Raw genomic sequence first — 22,453 nt, 5'->3', positions numbered from 1 at the left:
AGATATCAAAATAATCAATGATTCAATGTTAAAAACATTCACAAAACATTGCCTGCCTGTCTTCAGAGCAGTGATTTGGTAATGTTTCTTGAAAGGTGCATTGTATTTCCAAGCAGATGCTCCCTTTGCCCATTTTCACTTGAGATAAAGCTCCCAAAAATGCACAGTGCACCACACAGTTGGTTTCCTCCTGTAATCATTACCACTCCAACTAAGAAGCAATAGCAAAGATTTGCAGTATTTTTTGTTCCTTCAAGACCTGTTGCAGCAACTCTTCCCAGATATGGACACTTTCATCCACAGTTTTTCTAATAGCAGTTCATGTTAATCTTTGACCATCCAACTCCTGACTTTGTTTATAACATAGCAATATTATACCTTGCAAATAAGAAGAAAATTACACTGGAAGAGTTCTTCATTAGGATGTTACATAATGGAAGTTGTGAATGCTGCAAAAGGAAAATAAACCATTAAGCAAGTAATTGCCACTATTGGTTTCAGTTATGGGTCCCCATGGAGTAAAACTCATTTTTATGCAGACTTGAGTAGCCACCAGAAGATAGACTATAACATTTGTTTTGACAAATAACTACCTACCAGGGGGCTGTCCACTTCATTGAACAGGAATTGAAAGAACTCTACTTTCACAGAAGCAGCTTAGCAAGAGACAGCTTTTATGGGAAAAGGAAGACCTGAAAATTTATACTATCTTGGAGTTTTGCCTTTTCATGCTTGAGCATGAAATGCAGGCATAAATTGGTTCCCTGGGGTACACAAATTCTGAGCCTGTTCATCACGGAGCACAAGCTTCTCATCTCAGAGTAGGTGGACATGTAGCAACTAGATATTTCTTACAACATATTATCAGGTCTAGAAGTCTGGAAAACTTGTTTTCAAAACACGTAGGCAACATCACAGCATGTGCAGAGGAAGGAAGTATTGCTCTTCTGTGAATTTCTTTTCTGTGCTTAACCACAGACCAGCTTCACTAGATTCAAGCAAAAGGAAAGCCTGATCTGGTGAAGAGTTGGAGGTCAAGCAAGAAAACTTTCAAAATCTTTTTGATATTTCCGCACACCTCCCATGTTGAATAGCACATGAAAACACACCAGAATGTGCATCAGAAAATTATTTGCCTTCAGGAACTATCAAGAACTTAATTTGTCTCCTGCCAAATTTTGTGAGCTGGAAAATATTAGTTATATTAAAAAATCCTTTAAGATAAAACACTGAACTGTTATCTGGTTTTGGGAAGGGAGGTGGAAGGGACAGAGTGTTAGTGATTCTTTGTCATAACATTCTGGGCTTTTACATATATACACAACTTCTGAAATGTTCATAAAATTTTACTTAAATGTCAAATAGACCAAGGGTACAAAGCCCCTCCAATATTCAATTTCTAGTAGAGCCTTGAAAAAAAACAATGCTGCTTTTATACAGGATTTGATTTAATGCCCATTTTATCCCAGATAGTATAATCACAAAAACCTGAACACTTGAAAGTGATTTGACAAACAGAAGCAGATGTAAAACATCTTGAAGGTTACAAATTTATCACATAACAATTAAGAAGAAAGAGGACTTGAAAATACTGGGTTTCAAAGTTTTCAGCAGACCAATACATCTGTTCCATCCAGAAATTCTCTCATACCTCCTGATATGTATACACAGCAAGAAGATACACTAGGAAACAGATCATAAGCAATTCTGTTTTCAGCATTTTATTATCTTGTCTCTACAGCAACCCCAGGGCAGAGAATAACCACAAATTAACATGCAACTGAAGAACATGGATGTGATGGCATATTAAACAGATAGGAAGCAAGGAGGAAATGTGCTGTTGTACTCCAGTAACTAATCTTAAAGAGGAAGGAGGTAGACATTAAAGAATCCTTCTGTCTATGAACCATAGAATGGTTTGGGTTGGAAGGGACATTAAAGACCATCTAGTTCCAACCCACCTGCCATGGGCAGGGACACCCTCCACTAGACCACGTTGCCCAAAGCATCATCCAACCTGGCCTTGAACACTTCCAGGGATGGGGCATCCACACCTGCTCTGGGCAACCTGTTCCAGTGCCTCACCACCCTCACAGTAAAGAATTTTTTCCTAATATCTAATCTAAATTGACCCTCCTTCTGCTTAAACCCATTACCCCTTGTCCTGTCACTCCATGCCCTTGTAACCAGTCCCTCTCCAGCTTTCTTGTAGGCCCCATCAGGTACTGGAAGGCTGCTGTAGGGTCTCCCTGGAGGAACGCCACTTGTCACTGGTCTCCGCTCGGACATCAAGCCGTTGACTGCAACTCTGAGTGTGACCATCCAGACAATCCACCAAGTGGTCCATCCATCAAATCCACGTCTCTCCAATTTAGAGACAAGGATGTTGTGTGGGACAGTGCCAAATGCCTTGCACAAGTCCAGGTAGATGACTCGGTTGCTCTTCCCTTATCCACCAACACTGCAACCTCATCGTAGAAGGTCACCAAATCTGTTAGGCACAATTTTCCCTTAGTGAAGCCATGTTGGCTGTCACCCATCACCTCCTTATTTTCCTCAGCATAGTCTATGAATAACCACATATTTAATAATGGTTACAGGAAGTGACCTGTAAAGTCACTTTGCATAATTATTTTTAAACTGTAATAAGAACACCATGCAAAGCCACAAATGGTCTTTCTATGCACATATAAAAAATGAACCCAAGTAGTAAATGAACATTTCTTTTACTTATTCTTCACAAACAACCACCCATCTGAAGAAATTATGCCCTTATTTAAACTGGCCTTGTAATCACAATGTATTGTTTATGTTGTGCTTACAAATTTCATTCCTCACACTGGCCAGTGATGACCATTAACATCTGTACCTTCACTGCTGTAGTTTTTAAGTTCATCACAAAAAGCAAAGGAAACACAAGTCTGCCTGAAAATTTAAAAATGCTTCAAAACTTCCCAATAGTATTTGAAATTTGCTCACCACAAGAGAACAGAAACTAAAGCCAAGTATGGGAGAGCCAAGATCTAGGAGAGGTGAGCAGACACCACCAGCAGCCAAGAAAGGCAGCAGTGCCAGAAGTGTTATTTCCAGCCTTCAGTCATGTCTTTTAAATCCCTTCAAAAAGAATCCTTCAAAGCTCTCATCCGCACTAGCAGTTCTGGATACTCTCCACATTAATCACTCCTAGGAAAAGAAGTGAATGTAGTGCTTCTGCAAGCAAAAAGCTCGTGAAACTGCATGTAAAATTTAACAGTTAGCCCTTTCTATCATTTGCAGTCCAAAAGTATAATGGAAAGAAAGCACTGAGTCAACAGTGGAGCATCTGCAACCACTTTCAATGAAGATGGAAGATAAACCAGTGCTGGAAGCATGCTTCCTACGCGACAGATGCCTTCAACATTCCAGCTTGCTGGCTATTGTCACTGTTTAGCACAAGGAGAAACACGGCTGGGATAAAGACAATTTTAATATAGCTGCACAAAAATATCTACTGGCGTACAGGGATTAGTTAGTTGTCTCCCATCCAGTTTCCAAGCAAGATTCAAATCTGTCAGCAATTTAGCCTCGCTTACATGTTAGCTTTGTTTGTACTGATTTTTAGATTCTGGATTACATTAAAAAAAAAATCTTTCAGTACCAAAAGGATCAGCATTTTTAGTACGGAACTGTCATTGCTAGGCATCCAATGCTGCATTCAAGCTATTTCAGAGTAAGGATCTTTTTGATACCATGCAATAGCAACTTCACACTAAGGTGAGCTTAGGCATGAAAATAGAGGCTTAACTCTTGAGAAATCAAAAGCTGTTCTGCTGCGTGGTAGAAAGACTCCTGCTACAGAAGGAGGTTGTGAATATTTTGTCGTATCTGAACTTTAATTTTCTTTTGCTTTAAAATGGATTCATTCTTGGGTTCCATCTTCCTTTTCCCTTAGCATGTCACATACAGCAAGATGTACTGTCTACTGAAGGTCTCTTATGTTATCCTTCCAAAAAAAAAAAATCTTACATCTTTTCCACTTCTCTTCTATATGGTCCATATACAGCATGAGATTGCATTTTCTGCAGATGGTTTTAATTTTGGGAACCACAACCTAGTGCCATGTGTGTTTCAGACCTCTCAAATCTTCTGTCCTTCAGAGATGACAAAGTGATTTTTATCATAGCAAAAAAAGTGTAACAACATCTGTATCAATTCACAGTCCTAGGATTATTACATTAGTAGCAACATTATTTCTTAAAACATTCATCACCCATTGTTAGAAGTGACAAATTTTTACTTCATTATATAATTGGTTCTTTTTCTCATATTATGTTTTGCTTTTTCCATCTGTTAGTTTCCATGAAGTTGCAACACAGTATTGGCACAAACTAGGTAATTTCCATCGCAATGTATTCATCTTTCTTCATATTTTTCTCAAACATCTGGAATCATTCTGCATTTCTCAGCAGAGCAAATATTGCCCAAATCTTACTCCTTAGAAGAGTGAAGAAACTTGACACTAGATGATGTTTTGACTAGTGCAAAAGGTTCTGCATCTGTACAACCAAGTATCTTCATTTCCCAACATAATTCATATTTAATCTGATTCAATTCAATTTTAGAAGAAATTAATAGAATACTTCTCATAATTATAGCTCAAGATATGGTAAAGAGTACTGGGAATAACAAAACAATACACTAAATATACTTACATGCAATTCCAGGAATTTCAGAGAGTATTTTCTGGACTAGTTAAAAACAAAACAAAAAAACAACTTCAGAGTTTGCAACAATTTTTTTCCATTCAAGGCTGAAAACTCGCTTTTTGATGAGAAGTTAGGAGTTGGTTTTGCTTTTCCTTATTATTTTGCTATTAAACCTTATTACTGTAAGTAGTTTAACATTTGAGTCTGTTCTTTAGTAGTATACCTTCTTCAAAGTGAGAGCAAAAATCAACTTAATTGATTAATATGACTGTACTACTTTTTTATATACAAAATTTGCTTTGTTGATTCATGAAACCATGTAAAATATTAAAATCAGTAACACTATAAACAAACTTCTGTAGGTGTGTAGCACTGGAAATAAAGATAAATCCCAACTTTTCCTTAATACAATGGCAAATCATAATGTGCAAAAAGCCTCTTGTAATTTCTGGATTTAGTTTTCAGATATAGAAATGCCCCAGATAGTGTCTTAAGCCAAAGAAAAATAAAGGAATTTTATACCAAAGCACAAGTTAATTGTGTGCTTTTCAGGTTACAACGTATTCCTTGTTCACAACTATCCTTAATTCAAAATAAGAGCTCATGTATCTTTTAACTATTTCAAGCATTCTGTAAACACTTTCCCTAGCTGCCTACATGTCCTTACAGTTCTCCACTTTCAGAGCAGCTGTCAAAAATATCGTAGACACCAATCTTGCATACTGCAAAAATTTCTAGAAGTCCATTTGTTTTTCCATCTTCTCAAATCCTCAAGAACTTTGCAGCAACTTCAAATAAAAGCCAAGCCTTTCTTTTGCTCAGATGTCTGTGGCACAAAGCAAGCCAGTTCTTCAAGGATAAAAGGTAGCTCCACCAGTGTCTGACTTGTCTGGAATCAAATACTTCTTGGCTTACTTCACCGTACAAGCACAAATTTCTGAATATCCTTGCCTACCACACCTTTTCTGACCAGCCTGCAACAGTAGTCATACACCTTGTGTAACCACGTGCTCCAGGGCTTTGGAAAATTAAGTCCCCTCCACCAAGCATTTGATTGGAGTGAGGTCAAACAGTAAGGACAGATGTCTCACTGTTAACCTTTACACAGCTTGGAGAATCCATCTGTTCTCTCATGTATTGGCAACGTTGCTTAGTAGAGATCTTCCTCTCCAGGCTGGAAATCACCACTTTTGTTCTTCTGACCAGTAGCAGAGAGATGTGATGAGCATGTGGATGGTTTTGTTCAGGGAGCAATCCTGTTCATTCCATGCCAGCTGCTGGAAACGCTGCTAGCACCACAAGGAAAGCAGCCGTCTAGCTCTGACACTCCATCACAGTTCCTCCTCTTTACCACTCTGCTGACTGAAGCCACATGATGGTTCATTAGAAGCAATATTCCCAAATAAATGGTCCTCAAAGGCAACTATCTTGTTTCGGATTCATTGTAGTTCACTAATGCTCAGGCATCAGAAATACTATGCAATGTGCAAGTCCACCTGCCTGTGCAATTTCCACATCGTTTATGCCAATGCATAATGGTACTCAGCACCATACCCTTCAGTTGTCCTCAACAGAAGAGTTTGCTGATCTGTTGCCTTCCCAGACTTGTTCCTACATCTGCAATTCCCAGTAGGTATTCAGAAAAATAACTCAGATTTTTAAAAGGTCAGTGAGCCAGGAATGCTGTAACTTAAGCGAAGACCCGTGTGTATAAAATAGTTCACAAAAAAACACATTAGGCTGGAATAATGAAATGCCTGAATGCACTGAGGTAAATAATATTAAACTTGTATCACTACATGTCAAGTAAACAGACAAGACTGATGTAACATTACGTACATATTACCTCAGTGTGAAAGCTATGCCTCTCACTGGATTCTGACTGGTTGTGTGGCCAGCATCCCAAATAAAGAATCCCTATTGGTTTTTTTCCACTTCTGCACTGGAAGTGCTAGTACAATGACTATCATGAAAGAGTAAATACACCTGTCCTGCTAAGCACACCAAAACATTTATAGTCATTAAAATGGGAAGACAGAAGAAAGAATGAAACTCACACAAGCCAAGCCATTAAAATCTGCTATGAATTGAATCTGAGATAATTTAACTCCTTTCTTATTAATTTTTAAGGAGAGGTATCTCAAAAAACCAAAAAGCATTCTCATTTAAAAGCCAGAACAACCACACTGTATGTGATCTAAGAAGAATGGTAAACCACATGGAATATTAGCATGTGAAAGAAACATGTTGCAATTATGTCAAATACTGCTTTTTGTATTTTATTAACAAGCAAGCATCCCTGGAACTGCATCTATATAAAAAATACTTCATTAACCAATCAGAATACAAGGGAGTTATATAAATTTATTTTATGCAACATTGATTAGTTTTGAAAATTCCCATTTGTAATGTTTTAATTTCATCTTTTATTAAAAAAAAAATCACTAAAAGGACACAACCCACAAAAATACAATCTGTATCTGCTCTATATTTACAGATAACTGGTCACTATTAAGGCACAGATTTAAAACTAACATTTTTATGTAGTAAGTCAAATATTTGTGCATAACATAACACTAACAATACGGTACACTGTACTGTCATATTCCCTTTGTGGAATCAAAATAAGTGAGAAATCTTTTTCTTCCAGTGTGGTTTTTTTTTTGTGTGAAGCCCTATTGAAAAATAATGTTGTTAATGGGAAATTCTTCACTTTGGTGTAGATGATATAAGCACTGCTCAGCAAAAGACCACATCAACTTAATACTGTAATAAAATCAGCTTCTGAAAATAGGACTGTCTAGATACATACTATGTACTTACAAAAGACTAAAAATCTAAGAGTGTAAAGGTTTTTTGATGCTTTTAAGTTTAGGCAAAATAAGCAAGAAGGGGCTGCAGAAAATTCTGTACAAAGTGTTGCTGAATATTTATTTCATTAAAATATTTTATAAAATTAACATGACAATACAATTTGTTTCGCAAACATTGGTCTTGCAAATGCAAACATTTAAATGGCAGCTTATTTGTAAGCACATAAATAGTTCATGTAAATGGAAATATCTACATGCTTAGAAGTAAGCACAAGTGTAAATAGTTTTAGAATTAGAAGTCGTGACTTCCAGGAGGGTTTCCACGAAGTTGCTCTTGCCCGTGTAACACACATACACACAAATCTCTCATAGATGATGCAGATATTGACTCTTGGCATTTGAGCACGGTAACTTTGCTGTGAACAACTGCGTGCATACAAGATGCAGTTTTATCCATTCAGATCTGTAGTACAATTTCAAAACCAAAGGAAACTGCCACTTGATCTATAGGGGAGGTCACCCAGCTATACACCATTAAGTAGATATGGCTGAAATGAGTACTGAGCAGTTATTTTTTTGCTAACCGCAAAAAGACTTTATAGTATTGCTTGATCATCTATGCCCTCAAGTAATAGTTTCTTTAAATTCCCTTTGTGTGTGCAAATTTCTCTATACGTCATTTTGTATTCTCACCTTAAAAGAAAGAATTATCCATGGAAAGTGTCAAAACTATTTCTCACCCATTTTTGCATAAAAACCAACTACTGTAAATGTTATTCTAATGCCTTCTGTTAAGAGCACTTGACAGTGGTTTATGTCCATCTCAAAAGGCTTGTACACTGAACATAAATAATACATTACAGTAGAGGTAATTCACAATATTTCTTATGGGAATGCTTTTCAACAAATTAATGCTTGGAAACTTCATATTGCATTGCAGAAAGAGGCACTTCATGAATTCCTTCATTGTATCAGAACCCTTCATAAACCCATAACAAGACATCTGTAAAGACAGGAACAATATTACCAAATTATTTGGACTTTCACAGTATAAGAATGCAATAGTTAGCTCTAGCCACTTATAATACAGACTCTTTCTGTTGAACATAACTTGTTTCAGAAATAGTTCATCTCCAGAGTTTAACACTTCTGCAGCTGACAATTACAAATCTAGACTGAACAAAACAGATGCTATTACACCTATTTTATGTAGGTCGCTTAATTGCTGCATGCATAGTCATGTAAGTAATATGCATCATTTATTAAATGGCAACAGTGCTGTCTTGTCAAATTAGATTAGTTGTCTGTTTAATCAAACCGACAGCCCAGAGCTCTAGTTTGAGGAATGCCTTTCATTCTCTACCATAAATCTGCAGTAGATCAGTTTAATCTGTTACGTATTGTAGGTGTACAGAATCTAAAAATAAAAGTCTGATATAAATAAGTGTCCTTTAGTGGCAGGGTACTAAAAATAGCCCGTTGCTTTGAGACAACCATTAAAAACAGTTTTAGCATAACAGGCAGCAGTTAAATATGATGACTGCAAAGGATTAATATTGCAAGGTCCATTTTGGTCTTTCATTGCATCTGTTACAGTGAGTGAGTAGTATTATTGCAAGCAGCATTAGACTGCTTCATAAGAGCATAATAAGACTGGTCCACTACCAAGTGGCTTGATTTTGGAACAAGTCTCTTCCAATAACTACCGGGGAGACAGAGGGAACAATCTGCGTAAGAACCAGTTTCTAGTACCATTATAGTGAGATGTGACTTAATGCAGGAACACCTGAAATAAATTTGATTAGTGCCAATATAAAAATTGATATGGAAATGAAAGAGAGAAATAAATTTCCACAGGACAAGAAATCAGAACATGTAAAGTGCAGAAAGACCTCAATAATTATTTTAAGCAGTACCAGAAAAATCCATCTTGATAAAACCAAAATCTATGCTCTCTGGCATCCCAGCTCTTCATTCTTCCTTCATTCAACAAAGTAAAAATTCAGTGCATACATTATAGTTATAGGTAATAAAATACTAAACAAAGAACCCTATATTATTATTATTATTATTATTGCAAATTCTGTCCAATCTACATGAGTAAAACGTAACCCACATTTGGTGTTTTGAAAGACAGACAAAATGTGTTTCCTCTTTTTTTGGCACAGTATTGTGCAGACAAAATGCTTTGGTCCTTGACACCCAGACTCCCAAAGTGCAGAGGGTGGTGTGCAGTGAAGGCTGTCCACAGGATTGCCATGTCCGTCTTTACAGCTGACTTTTGAGCCACAACTTACTGCTACCAGCGACCGCTGACACTAGCAATGTCCGAATGATACTGACGCGGCAGTCTTCCACTAGCTCCACCTTCCAGGAATGAGGCACGTATGTTTGACGGGTCAAAGAGCTTTCTTCGGTTTTTATTCAGTTCTATGAAGGTCATGCACACACACAAAAATCTCTCATCAGAAACTAATTTTAATATTTTGATCTAAACCAAAAGCAAAACTTCTATTTAAACAAACAAAATATTTTAGACAGAACAGCAGGAACTGAAAGTGTCTGTGAGGTATTCGTTCAATTTAACGGTTCAGCAGAACAGTAAGAGTGCCAAGACTCAGAGGCTGGTGGGATGCAGGCATCTATTTGGTGCAGTTCTTATTTGACACTGATACAGTGTGGAGTAGATAATATTTTGCAATATTGATTGAGATCAAATTGACATAGCCAGAACACAATATTTTAAACCCAACACTGAAGCAATATTTTAATAAGGACTTTTAGAAAACACAGATGCTCACCTCTCAAACATGCACCCTAAGCTTATATTAACAATTGCTCATCCAAAATTTTTTTCCTTTCCTCACCTTTCTTTGCTTGTAAACAAATGCCACGACAGATACAAGTCACTGAAAGATTACATAGATTTTCATGACTGCTATTGAACCAAGTACATTGCATTTTTACCCTCTTTATGCCACAATTTAAAATTCATAAAAAACATTTACTAATGGCATCAGTAGAAGAGAAGTAATTGGGAGAAAAATGATGTAATATTACAATGAAGCATCTGAAGAAAAATCTTCCTCTGATAGACATTTATTGCCTAGACAATGATGACAGAGCACTCCTATGTAATATCAAGTCTCATGCTATTTCTTACAATTAGAAAAAAAATCTAGTTAGGCATTATATACTACAAGACATTGTAAAAAATCATATTTGGTTTCATCTTTCTGCATGTAGGGTACAAGACAACCTTTAATTAAAGTGGGTTGGAAAAATTCCAAGTAAGAGTTACATGTTTCTTTTCAAACCTACACATTTTGCAGAAACAACTGGCCTTGAAAAAAAAAATCCCAAACAAAAGCGCAAACTAGAAGTGCCACCCCACCCCACCCCACATCAGGCAGTTTTTCCTAGTGGGATGATTGCTCTGCTAATCAATAAAGTGGAAGACAGGGAACCGAAACCCTGAAAATGCCAGTTCTAATGGGTACGTAGTGCTGTTCAGACTTTGCAGAGTCTGAAATCCCAGAGCTTCTAGGACCTGTGGTTTCGGGGCATAAAACAAAGTTCCTACCAAGCTTCAACTTTATGAGGGGATACAGGACTACGCAATTGAAATCTTATTACACGTTAATGTGAAAGCTCTATAAAGCCTGGTTTTAAGTGCCTTCTGATGAGGAGCAAGCCAGTATGACCTCTGCAGACTAGATTCTTACTATTCAGTCTCACCAAGATACTTTGCCAACTATAAACACACAAGCAAGAAGATACAAACAATACTTTAAATCAACAAATTAAAATCTGTATTATTTACCTGAGATTGCAAGCAGCATTTTTCTTCTGGCACCAAAAGTGGTAATTCCTAACTCTTTCAAATCTTGATCAGTAAGAGTAAGGAATGTCTGCAGATCAATCTAGAGTAAAAAGAAATAGGAAAATTATGCAAAACAAGTGTCTCCTCAAAACTATTAAGCTATAAATGTGGTTCAGAATAGCCTCAAGTTTGTTTTTTTTTCCTACTGCATTTTACAGTTACTCTGCCAACCCATTCTTTGCATGCAAACAGCAATCATTGCTTTCCAATGGCTTCTTCACACAGTTGCTCAATTTGCTACTCTCTATTTCTGACAGATAATGAGAAACTAAAAAAGCAAGCAGTCTTAGAAAAGCCTAGAGATCAATCTTACTTATTTGTGACTCTTGAGATTGAGTATTTACCACAACTGCTACAACATACGTGAGAATAGCCAGGTATATATGTCTGTAGATATGGTAGGAGCTTCAGACTATAGTAAGTTAGCAAAGGATGGATTGTTCAACTACTGGTGATGCATTTGAGTTAAAGCACTGAGTATTTCATAGCAGTCCAAAGTGTGTGCAACCATGTATGTTTGTGGGGTTTTTGCTCTCAATACAATTCACAGAAATGTAGTGGAAAATTGTTTAGTTTTCACTCTGGCCAAACCACTTGGCTCACCACACTTAATCAGCAACTCTTGAGGTAAAAAAAGAGAAAAAACCAAAAACCCACCTGTCAAACAAAAGCCATCTTTACTGTTAGAAACCAAAACCACAGCCATCTCTCCTTTTTAGGCATAGTGAGTGGCTAAGACAATAGAAAAGGATTAATGACTGGATACTATGGGTATTATGGAACACGCAGGGGAGCACAGAGGAGATGAACCTGAGGAACTGTACACAGAATTGAGGCACGGCTGGATTTATTCACTCAGAGGATTGACCTTGCCACTTCCACACTGCTTACAGGCAAACCCATGTTGGTGTCTGTCCCACACCTGCCAGTGCTTTGCAATCCAAGAAGAGTTCATTAGCTCACATGCAGCCAGTTCCCAAGCACTTTCATGCAGTACTGCACAGGAGTAAAATTCCCCCAGAGCACTTAAGTAGAACAATTGGAGAGACGAGAAATGGTGGCAGGAAACACACCAGATCAAGCTGCCTCCAGGCTGAGATGGCAGCAATACACTTCAGCAGATGCAGGATGATTCTGTGAGCACATGAGTATTTTCGTGCACAGGAGAAGGTACAAGTTTGCCTCATGTTTACCCTTGGAATAGCACAGAATGCATTTCAGCGTGCCACCGGTGCATGCAGTTTTCCTCTCATGGAAACAAGTCTGAAGCTAAGTATTGGTACACCAGAGCAACTCATGCAACATGACTGGAAGGTCCTCCTGGAGTTGGTTCTTCATGAACACGTGCACAGTTCTCTTAATGACATGACAATCTGTGCAAAAACCCACTTTGTGTGGTCTATTAGGAGAAAACATGCAGGCGCAAATCCAAGATCAGCAACTGCTGCAGATCTCACTGCTGATAAAGATGTGAAGTGGGCATATGGGTCCAGAACACAGGAAGATGCCAAATCCATCTGCATTCTTCCCCTGAACCACATGAGGTACTGACACAACCCGCATGGACATCTGTTTTGCTCCCTAGTACGCCCATTTCCAGCAGTGTGACACATACAACTACAGTGCTTTCAGAACAAGCCCAGGGGCTCTATGTTTAAGTCAGTAAGTCCTGCAGCTGGGCTCACTGTACTTTTGTGACACAGTTAAATCTGTCACCAGAATAAACTACCTGCAGATAACCAAGTTGACTCTACCTATATAACGTTCTACAGATATGAAATACTACCACTTGGAGTAAACTCAGATTAGTTCGTGTGGAGGTGGAAGACTCATACAGATGACTGACCATATCTCCCTGTTGGGAGTGGATCAAAAGGAAGTCAACTGGACACGGGGGAAGAGGCGAGGGATGAGCACGTGACCCCAGCACCAGCCGAGACAAGACCTTACTACTGAATGCAGATTGGATTTTCATAACCTATACATGAAGTTGACCAAAAGCTATTAAATTCTAGTTAGCATCCTAGTTTACAAGTTGGAGCCGAGGTTTAAACTTCCTGAATGAAAACACCACAAACCCCACTGGTTTAATTCCTTGTTAAGTATAAATCAAAGGTGCAGGACAAAATAGTACTCATGTCCAGGCTGGCTATCTGGAAATTGAAAGACATAAGATACAGCTTTGAAAGAACAGCTCATGAAAATCCTGTCACAGTGAGACTTCTTAGTGGATTTGGTCAAGAGACAGAAGAACTACTGCTGGAGAACAGGCAGAAACACAAAAGTGCCTTTCAAAGGAATACTAACCTCTTGCTGTTGGAATACGTCTGTATATTTGCCCAAACCAAGTTTGCTGAACAGCTCAGGCAGATCAGATCCCTTAAACAAACTGTTCAGGTTACAGCCATTGCTTCCTGTCAGCGAGGAAATGCAGTCCATGTAATTACTGCTACTGAGATAGTGTTCAGCTGAAAGGCAAGAAGTGCACATTTAGTCACATCACAGAAGTGCACAATTTTCTGTCATTGTATTCAATTAGATCATTAACAAAATATTCAAATCTTCATTATTCAGCAAAAAAGCCTCTCAGTGGTCTGAGAGAACGAACAGCATAAAGCAATTTTTTTTGTTAATTAAGTTGCAGTGTTTGTTTTCTATAGAGCGCTATCTGGGTAAGTCTTAAGCAATAAAATCACATGATGTGAACTGTCACATGGATACAAGTCAGGAACTCATACAGGGGAAAGCTGCAAGACCCCATTGCTTTTCCTCCTCTTAAACCCTCTCGTCTTTTTTCCAGTGAATATTTTGGAAAACACATTGCACACAAATGCAACCAATCCTTTTTGGTCTGGATGGGGAGAAAACAATGCTGGAACAATGCCTGGTAAAGAAACACCAAAGTAGTCACACGATTTGGCTATTATTTTAGTACCATACAGACAAAAAAAAAGCAATAGTTTTGTAAGAGAATAAAACTGGAAATACACTCCCCATACAATTTTAAATTACATTTCTAAAAGGTATATCTTTAAAAAAGGCTTCCAGCGTGAGGGTCTTAAAAAAGCCAAGCAAACTGATTTAGCAGTGCAATCCCTTTCCTCTGTGTGTGTATACTGATAGTATGTAATCACATAATTTGTAATTATTTTTCCTCATGCTGTGTAAGAAAAGGATAGCTCTCAGGGAGCACACAAGGCATTTGTGTAAATGGGGCTGCTGTGAGTGGTCCCTCCCTTATTACAGACACAGGAAAGAATAACAGTGAATATGCATAAGAGGCTTGCAAGAGGTAAAGGATGCTTCCCCCCAGAGATTCCTGCTATGGCCTCTGCTATACAATGCCAACAGGATGTGAAAACCACTATTTCTCACAACTGGCTGTGCTACATTTCTTATTTTCTGGGCACAAACTAGTTAGAAGCATAGCATTTGGGATCGGATTTACAGAGTTTTGAGAATTTCTATCAACCTCAGCTCTATTTCGAAAAAAGTTTTAAAATACAGTAAAATGTTCAAAGATTGAAAAAGTGAACATTAAGTTTGATGAATGAAGCAATAACTAAGTTGATTTTTTAGACTTTAAAAGGTGGTGCCTCAATTTCTTCACTATCAAAGTAAGATAACACTAAGAATACCCAAACAGAAATTCATGATCCTACACTTAGGGCAGATGATGCAAGGTCATGTACTGAAAACTCAGTATTAAGAAATCCCTCTTACTGGTGTAGTCAGGAAGCATTATCTTAAAAACAAAAAAGAAATTCAACACTACTATGCAATTGTGTCAACGAAGACTTAACATTTCAGTACTCTGGCACCTATACATTAAGATAAATACTTTCGCCAAGCCAACTCATAGCTGGTTTTTTTTGTCCTTCCTCCACACATTTCATTCTCTAGGAAAGCTCCAGCTATAAAACAGTTTCCCCCACATCCAATGTATTCACATTTCTAATTTTCTTCTAATACTGATGTAAATACATTTTTAATCCTTATTTATTTTGATTAACCTAGAGCTTCTGTTTTTGTCCAATTAACTTGGAAACATCAATGGCTTGATTTCAAAGATAAACTTTTCATCTCTTTTGTTCTGTGAGTACATAGAATATAGCCATTCACAGCTGAACTAATGTGCTTTTTAAAATGAATAATTACAAGTATACCAACCATTAATATTTTCTCTAATTGAAGCTATCCTTTCTTAGGATGTCCAACTTTTACTATCTGTGTACTTCACAGTTAATCTGAGATTTAGGTTTTATTCACCTTTGTAAGGAAAACGCAACAAAAAAAGTAAACCCAGCCATAGTAGTTATTTCCCCATCATACAATTAGTATGGAACAGTTTTCCCTACCTCCATTTTTCACTCCTTCATAAAGGCATACATTAAGTTAAGAAGTGAAATTAAGTTGCAGAGAGTTCAAAATAAAATTTTATTTTGTGAGTTTTAAACATTGATTAAAAAGTAACTACAAAATTTATAGCCTGTATCCACAGAAACCAGTGTTTAAAATCATGTTCTAGGCCATGCCAAACATATGGATGGTCTTATTTTATCACCATAAAGAGAATCACGATTTAAAACTCAATATCAGCACAGATTGTGACTTTTCCACCAGTAAGCAAACAGCCCAATAAAGATCTAGCTGTTGTTGCATCAATAACAGAGTAGAACACTGGTAGTCTAGAAATAAGCTTTTATATAGGTCTGTTTTCAGTACACCCTGAAAAAAACCCTTCCAAGACAGCAAAGAGCTTTCAGCAGGAATGTCTTGCATGTAAAAAATTTCCTTAAAAGTTTTCCATTTGGACCATTATTCGTATATCATGTTATACAATCTTGCACATGCTTTCACTTCTCAATTTGTAAAAAGTTTACTTTACAGGTGCCAATAATTTACATCCCTAGTGAAGTCAGGAAATATTTATATTAAAATAAATACTCATTACTATCAATATGATTTTTTTTTTTTTTTTAAATCAGATCTTAAGAATTTATCAACCTGATTTATTTTGTTTCCGTTTGGGGCTTCCAATTGAGGAGACAAATTCATTATGAGCTGTAGGCCCAAGCCCATTACGGTCTCTCCAGTTATCAGATTCACTGCCACTTCCCAGATGCTCCCGACTGTTGGACCGTGACAGAGACATTGATGAACCCTGCAAATCACAAAAACAAAATTTGGGCAGAAAGTTTCAGAAAACAGAAAGTTTCATGGTGACTCAGATGTTTTCTTTGAAGCAGCTCAGTTAAAAAACCCCAGCTTTTAATGCTTGCAAACATTCTTTTGGCAGTTGATCAATAGTCAAATAATTGCAAACTGGACACAAAAGCAGCAGGTGTGCTTAGAACATGCGCAGTTTACAGATTTTAAGCAGAATTTCTTTAAAGACCATGCTTCAAAATAAATTGCTTATGATTTCCAAGTTTGTTTCCGAAGTGTTCCATGGTATCAAATTCCCACGCAAATTCTCAACAAAGCAGTTTATCAACAATATCCCTTCATGGGAAAGGGAACATAACAGAGCATCTATCTGAAGATAAGAGGATCAAGTACACAATACTTAACAATATTGTGTACAATACAACAACAATTCTGCAATGGTTTGCGAATTTGAATTTTTTTTAAAATAGATTTTCATATTCTTGTAAAGTACTAATAATCAACTCTCATCACTGTGGGTCAGAATGTTCCAAAACAAGGCAACAGTATTCCCTGACAGCAGCAGTTAACTATGGAATTGGGTGGAAATGTACCAAAAAGAGATGGACATTATTGATACCACACACTTACATGAACTAAAAATTGTGGAACCAAATGAACAATTTTATTTTATACACTTGCATCAAATTCCAATTGAAAAGCATAACTGAGTAGTCAACAACCTTTCTACTATTCAGGAAAATTGACGCTACTGAAAAAAAAAGGCAAAAGCTCTTTTGCATTGGCAAAATCAGGAAGGTGTGAACTATAGTTAGCAAGACTCAACAAATGAAGAAAGGCAGGAATTGACTTCAAGTCTTAGAGAAGAGCAAGACGAGACATTATGTTAGATCACAGTGATGAGAGCTGTGTCATCCAATGTTTCTGGAAAACTGAATGCACAGTAAAATATCACAGCAAAGATGACACGTTTGGTGAGCTTATTTTACAAATTAACTTCCCAGACATTAGACTATAATACCAATATTACATCTTTCAAAGACTTCAGTACACGGCTGAAACATGCACATGTAGGGAGGAAGTACTGCCTCTAATACAAATGATGGTGAAGGCTGCTGAACAGAAGAAAGATAGAAGGAATCCAAGACTTTTCGCTTCCCCAGATGTTCACATAATAGCTCATACCAAACAATGGAAACAGGAGTCCTAACATGCTATCATTCCACAGGAAAGAGCTAAGCCTGCGGTTTGCACATGGACAGACTCCGAGTGACTAAGATACAGCGTTCTTCGTTAGAATGACACGCCTGCTTAGAGACTTTCTGCAGGGCATCATGGTTTGGGAGAAAACCCCACCCCAGCTCAATCAGTACAGAAAAGTATGTAATAACAACAACAAAAAAAGATTTACATGTTTTGGTTATAGCTTTTTCTCACCCTCTAGTTACCTGTAGTTGAATGACACAAAAAGTTCACATGTGGGGAATACCAAGGCACATTTTTACCGTGGTTGAATGTTTCTTTTGCATTATAAGATAGGTATATCCTAGAGAAAACCTGTAGGAAGTCCCAGTCCTGAAGAAACATACCATTTATGTTTTATATAAGTAGGACAGAAATAAAGAAAAAGGTGTCCCTGTGGAAGTAGGGAAAGATTACAGCAACTTCAGAATACATTTGAAAAAAAGGAACATAAATTCCCTGTAAGATTCCCATGGTGGGAGTCTGAAGAGACTTGCTGGACCCTATAGCTGTCTTCTCCTTGGGAATTTCCAGGCCCAGTGAACAGTGCAAATAGAGCAAACTCTTCCAGTTCTACGGCTTTGTCAGAAGATAAGATGAGCTGCAGCCATTTCTTGTTCTAACATTCTGCTCCACCATGCAGTGATTCACATTATGTAGTTTATCCATTATGTACGCATTGTTGTAATTACGTTACAAAATTTCTACCACTTGTCTACAACTATTGAGACATTTAGTCCTATAAGTTTTTTTAAACAAATATATTTTCAGGAGCAGACTTCTATAAAGCTAGAGTAAGATTTACAAAGCAAATATAACTGTGTGTCAGGCTGAATGTATTCTATATGCCTTAATTTACTTAAACATTTCTCACAAAAAAATATTTAGAACTAACAGGAAAGCTAAAAGTCTTATCTGCAAGACTTTTTTTTACAAGAGTTATAGACATTTCTCAAGAGAAACAACTGTATCATTCGCTAGAAATAAATTTCCATTACAGTACAGGTTTTCTTATACCTCATATGTAGTTGTCATAGATGGCTTGTACGATACATGATTCGCTCTTCTTAGTTCCTTGATAGTTTCTGCAGGCATAGATTTAGAGAACCCCAAACCACTCCATGTATTTGTTGGAGTTCTCACTTCTGTTACAACTGGCTTCTTTAACATAGCTGGAAAAATACAGACATAATCATATCTGTTTCAAAGAGAAGGGGTTTTGGTTTTCTTTTGGTGTGAGGATATTTGGTTTATTTTTAACAGTGTCAAAGATATGGTTACGTCTCTTATCAGTTTTGTAACTTAGTTTATCCCTGAAATAAGGAGCAACTTTACCAGTATGGCAAACATCTTAAAGCTTAATTTACATCCAAATAAAATCAAGTATTACAGCTGTGAGGTCTCTGAAAACAACATGGATGATTTGCATATGGATATACACACACAGAACATGTCCCATCTGCAAGTTGTTTATACTGTATTATTTTACTATGGTGGTATTAAGACATTTTTGAAAATGAAAACTAATATACAAATGTTTCACTATCAGCTTTAAATTTGTTTAAAGATCAAATCACAAAACTGAAACTTCAGAAAATTCTTTCAGCCATGTACTAAAACTTTTCAGAAGTCACTGTTTATCCACATACCTTTGGTTGCTAGTAGCTTCTTCTGTTCATAGTCAAATGCCTAAAAATTAAACATACAGAAGATAGCTTAATTGCCATTTTAACTAAATATCATTCCAGTACTCAGTTCTTTCAAAACTGTTGTTTTTACAAAGTGGCCAGTGAATACATCTAGGAGAAACCTGAAGTACTGCACAATAATTTGACAGTAGTCCAGTTAGAGCCTTAGTTACTTAAAGTGTTCACTCAAACATAGATAACATTTTAAATAACTATCTGATATCCATTTGGAGTGAGGCTGCAGTAGTATTCACAAACTGTTTAGACAGAATTTTTCTTTAATTTATTTTAATAAGACTTTTTTAAGCATAGTTTTTCTTCCTTAATCATATGTTCTTAGCATTTAAAACATTCCACAACAGTACAAAAGAGAAAATATATATCTTAAACAGCCAATCTAGGCACTATGGTTATTTTTAATAATTGTCTTTTGAGTTTACTACTTCTCCATGCACACAGCTTCTGAAAGGAAGAGAACCTAAGTTTTGAGAGAATAAAAAACCCCTGTATTTGCACTACCTATGACATAGGAAGATTTGAAGTTTAAATACCCTGGTTAAATAAATAAACACTTCTTTGAATTATGGATTAGGAAGTTTAAACATACACACAAAACTACAAAAACGCAGTATTAAGTTTGAAGAGTTAAATTCACTACCAGAAATAACTAGAGCTCTGAAAAAGAAAAGGGCTGCAAAACACTAACCTGAAGTCTTGTTCCACTACTCCATGCAGTCTAGTTATGCCCAAAGTGATAGATCTATACTGAAAACTACTCTGTTACTACTGCTTGACAAGCAGTCAAAGGGTGTCTCTCTTTGTGGAGATATACAGTAACGTAGAAATATTTTACAGTATAGTAGTAGACTCTAGTTGACCAAGGAGGAACAGTACAAGGAAGAAAAATAGGACTACATGTACAAATCCATATTTGTAAAGCAAAACCAGCGTAGTTACTCAGTAAATCCCCCTGTACGCATATGAACCTGAAGCTATAGAAAAAAATTTGTGTTGACACTGCTTATGAAAAGCTGTAAAATGTCTTTTGCGTATATAATTCTCTCTTCTCAAAGAAACAATACAAGATTTTTTTTTTATGTACAAATGATGCTTGTGTAGACTAATATAGGCATGCAGTTTATTCTGTACTTAGATTTTTCTTATGCAACACAAGCATTAGGGCATTTTTTGTCTTCAAGACTCCTAGTTGACAACCTGCTCTTTACTTGAAAGAGTTAACTTTGCTGGAAAACGCTTTTACTGAAACAGTAACGGCAAGTCAGTCTGCTAGTCAACAGTCACCTTCGCATTCCATGATAATTTCACTTTGTAATTGTCAAGTTTTGCACTAGATTTGGGGTTATTCAGGGACACATACCTGCATATTTACATACGATGGCTGCGGAGCTAGACGTGCTCTTTCAGAGTTCTGCTGGGCAGCTGCTGCTCGCTCTGCTGCCCGTTCACTTCCAGGAGCCTTTTTATCAGCCATGGGACTTTCAGAAGCACTTAACTCTGCATCTGAGAGCAGTCTCTCTGCAGTACTGCGGGAACAGAGTCCGTATTAACACCAGTCGCCTTTTTCACAAGCAGTGAACATTCAATGCAATTTTGATAATTGAGCTTTATCCCAAGAAGTTTGGCAGCAAAATTCATGAAACGCCAGTAGACAGACATCTCAGCATTTTTAGCTTTCCTTTACTTGAGGCATAGTTTATAGATTCAGACTGAGCTGTCTGGTATCTGGAATTATCACATGTGACTTGCTCAGGCCAGCAGCTCAGCCGTTCTAACAGACTGATAGTAGAGAAAGGCATAATGTGGACTAAGAAACTTAACATGGCTCCTACTTGCTTCAATAATTGCAGGCCTACATGTCAAAGCACGTCTTAATCTAATTCCTTCTAATCAGCCATGTTTTCTGCCTCCTCTAGAAGAATATAAACTCATACTTCAAAGCAAAGTAACCATGTCTTAAATGCTGTGGACTACCCCAGAAAAATGCCCTAAGGAAACTATGAGCACTATATCCTCAACAAAAAGAACAAGACAAACAACTGAGCCCAGTTACCAGGAATCCTTGGATTTCTAAACTATGAGAGCAGAATTAATGAAATACATATTATAGATTTAACAGTGTAAATAAATGAGGTAGGAGAAAATATGCATCTCAAGAGTGATGATAAACAGTTCCCAAAAGGAACAGTGAAAACACTACTTAAAGTGGATAGGCCAAAACATTGCATTAAGCAGAAAGCCTGTGTTGCCAAGACATATTATGACTCAAAAAAAGCCTTTCCCCACTGCTGGCTCATTAAAACAAACAAACAAAAATAATCATTGAGACAAGTGTTTGAGAACACACTGTTATGCCCCGAATATTGTTTTTCTAAGAAGAAAACAGTCTCAAGCACACACAAAAGGAAAAAGGCTGTCAGTTAGGAATTGTTCTCAGAGCAATCAAAAAAAAGTGAAAAAATGTATGCTTTAGAAATAGGTAATTAAAGTTCCTCTGACAAAAAATCTCCACTCTTCTGTGGGAGAGAAGAGGTATTTATTTTATTCAAGCCAAAGAAAAATACTTAGAATGTACAAAAAAGCATTCAAAGTTTGTAATTAGCAGACAAACTGGGGGGTATATTAATGCTCAATGTGTTTAAAAAAAATCAGGCCCAACTTAAATCAGCTCTGAGTATCTTAGAACTGAACCATGCCTTCTACCTAGAAAAACACTAAGTATTTTTGCATGGCAAAAGTTCCATTAGTCTGTATTTGCATGTTCAACTTACTGTAAGTGAGAGTTTTTAGTGCCTTGAAGTAATTCAACGGTTTGCCTCTTAGTACAGGCCTGTTTGGAAGCGCTCATCATCTGCTTCAGATCACTGGTATTTGCTGAATGGGACGGACTTCTTGGCATGCCCACTTCTACAAAAGCATCATTGCAACCTACCAGATCAATAAAGAGAAGAGTTA

At 37.0% G+C, this 22,453-nt stretch overlaps 1 protein-coding gene across 2 annotated transcripts in view; it reads right to left on the bottom strand.

Annotated features, from left to right (window-relative positions):
* Positions 1 to 6,932: 6,932 nt before the first annotated feature.
* Positions 6,933 to 22,453, bottom strand: part of BICC1 (BicC family RNA binding protein 1) — a 112,003-nt gene continuing 96,482 nt past the window's right edge. For both annotated transcript variants that reach the window (XM_075758787.1, XM_075758788.1), the window contains 8 exons: positions 22,270 to 22,426; positions 20,859 to 21,024; positions 19,442 to 19,481; positions 18,810 to 18,964; positions 16,389 to 16,545; positions 13,689 to 13,849; positions 11,322 to 11,421; positions 6,933 to 9,928 (listed from right to left, as the gene is read on the bottom strand). In XM_075758787.1, coding sequence (XP_075614902.1) covers positions 9,798 to 9,928; positions 11,322 to 11,421; positions 13,689 to 13,849; positions 16,389 to 16,545; positions 18,810 to 18,964; positions 19,442 to 19,481; positions 20,859 to 21,024; positions 22,270 to 22,426 — 1,067 coding nt within the window. In that variant the 3' untranslated portion in view covers positions 6,933 to 9,797. The remainder of the gene's footprint in view (positions 9,929 to 11,321; positions 11,422 to 13,688; positions 13,850 to 16,388; positions 16,546 to 18,809; positions 18,965 to 19,441; positions 19,482 to 20,858; positions 21,025 to 22,269; positions 22,427 to 22,453) is intronic.

Source organism: Balearica regulorum, chromosome 7 (genome assembly GCF_011004875.1).
Source record: "Balearica regulorum gibbericeps isolate bBalReg1 chromosome 7, bBalReg1.pri, whole genome shotgun sequence".
Taxonomy (NCBI): domain Eukaryota; kingdom Metazoa; phylum Chordata; class Aves; order Gruiformes; family Gruidae; genus Balearica; species Balearica regulorum.
This window is presented reverse-complemented; position numbering and strand designations above follow the sequence as displayed.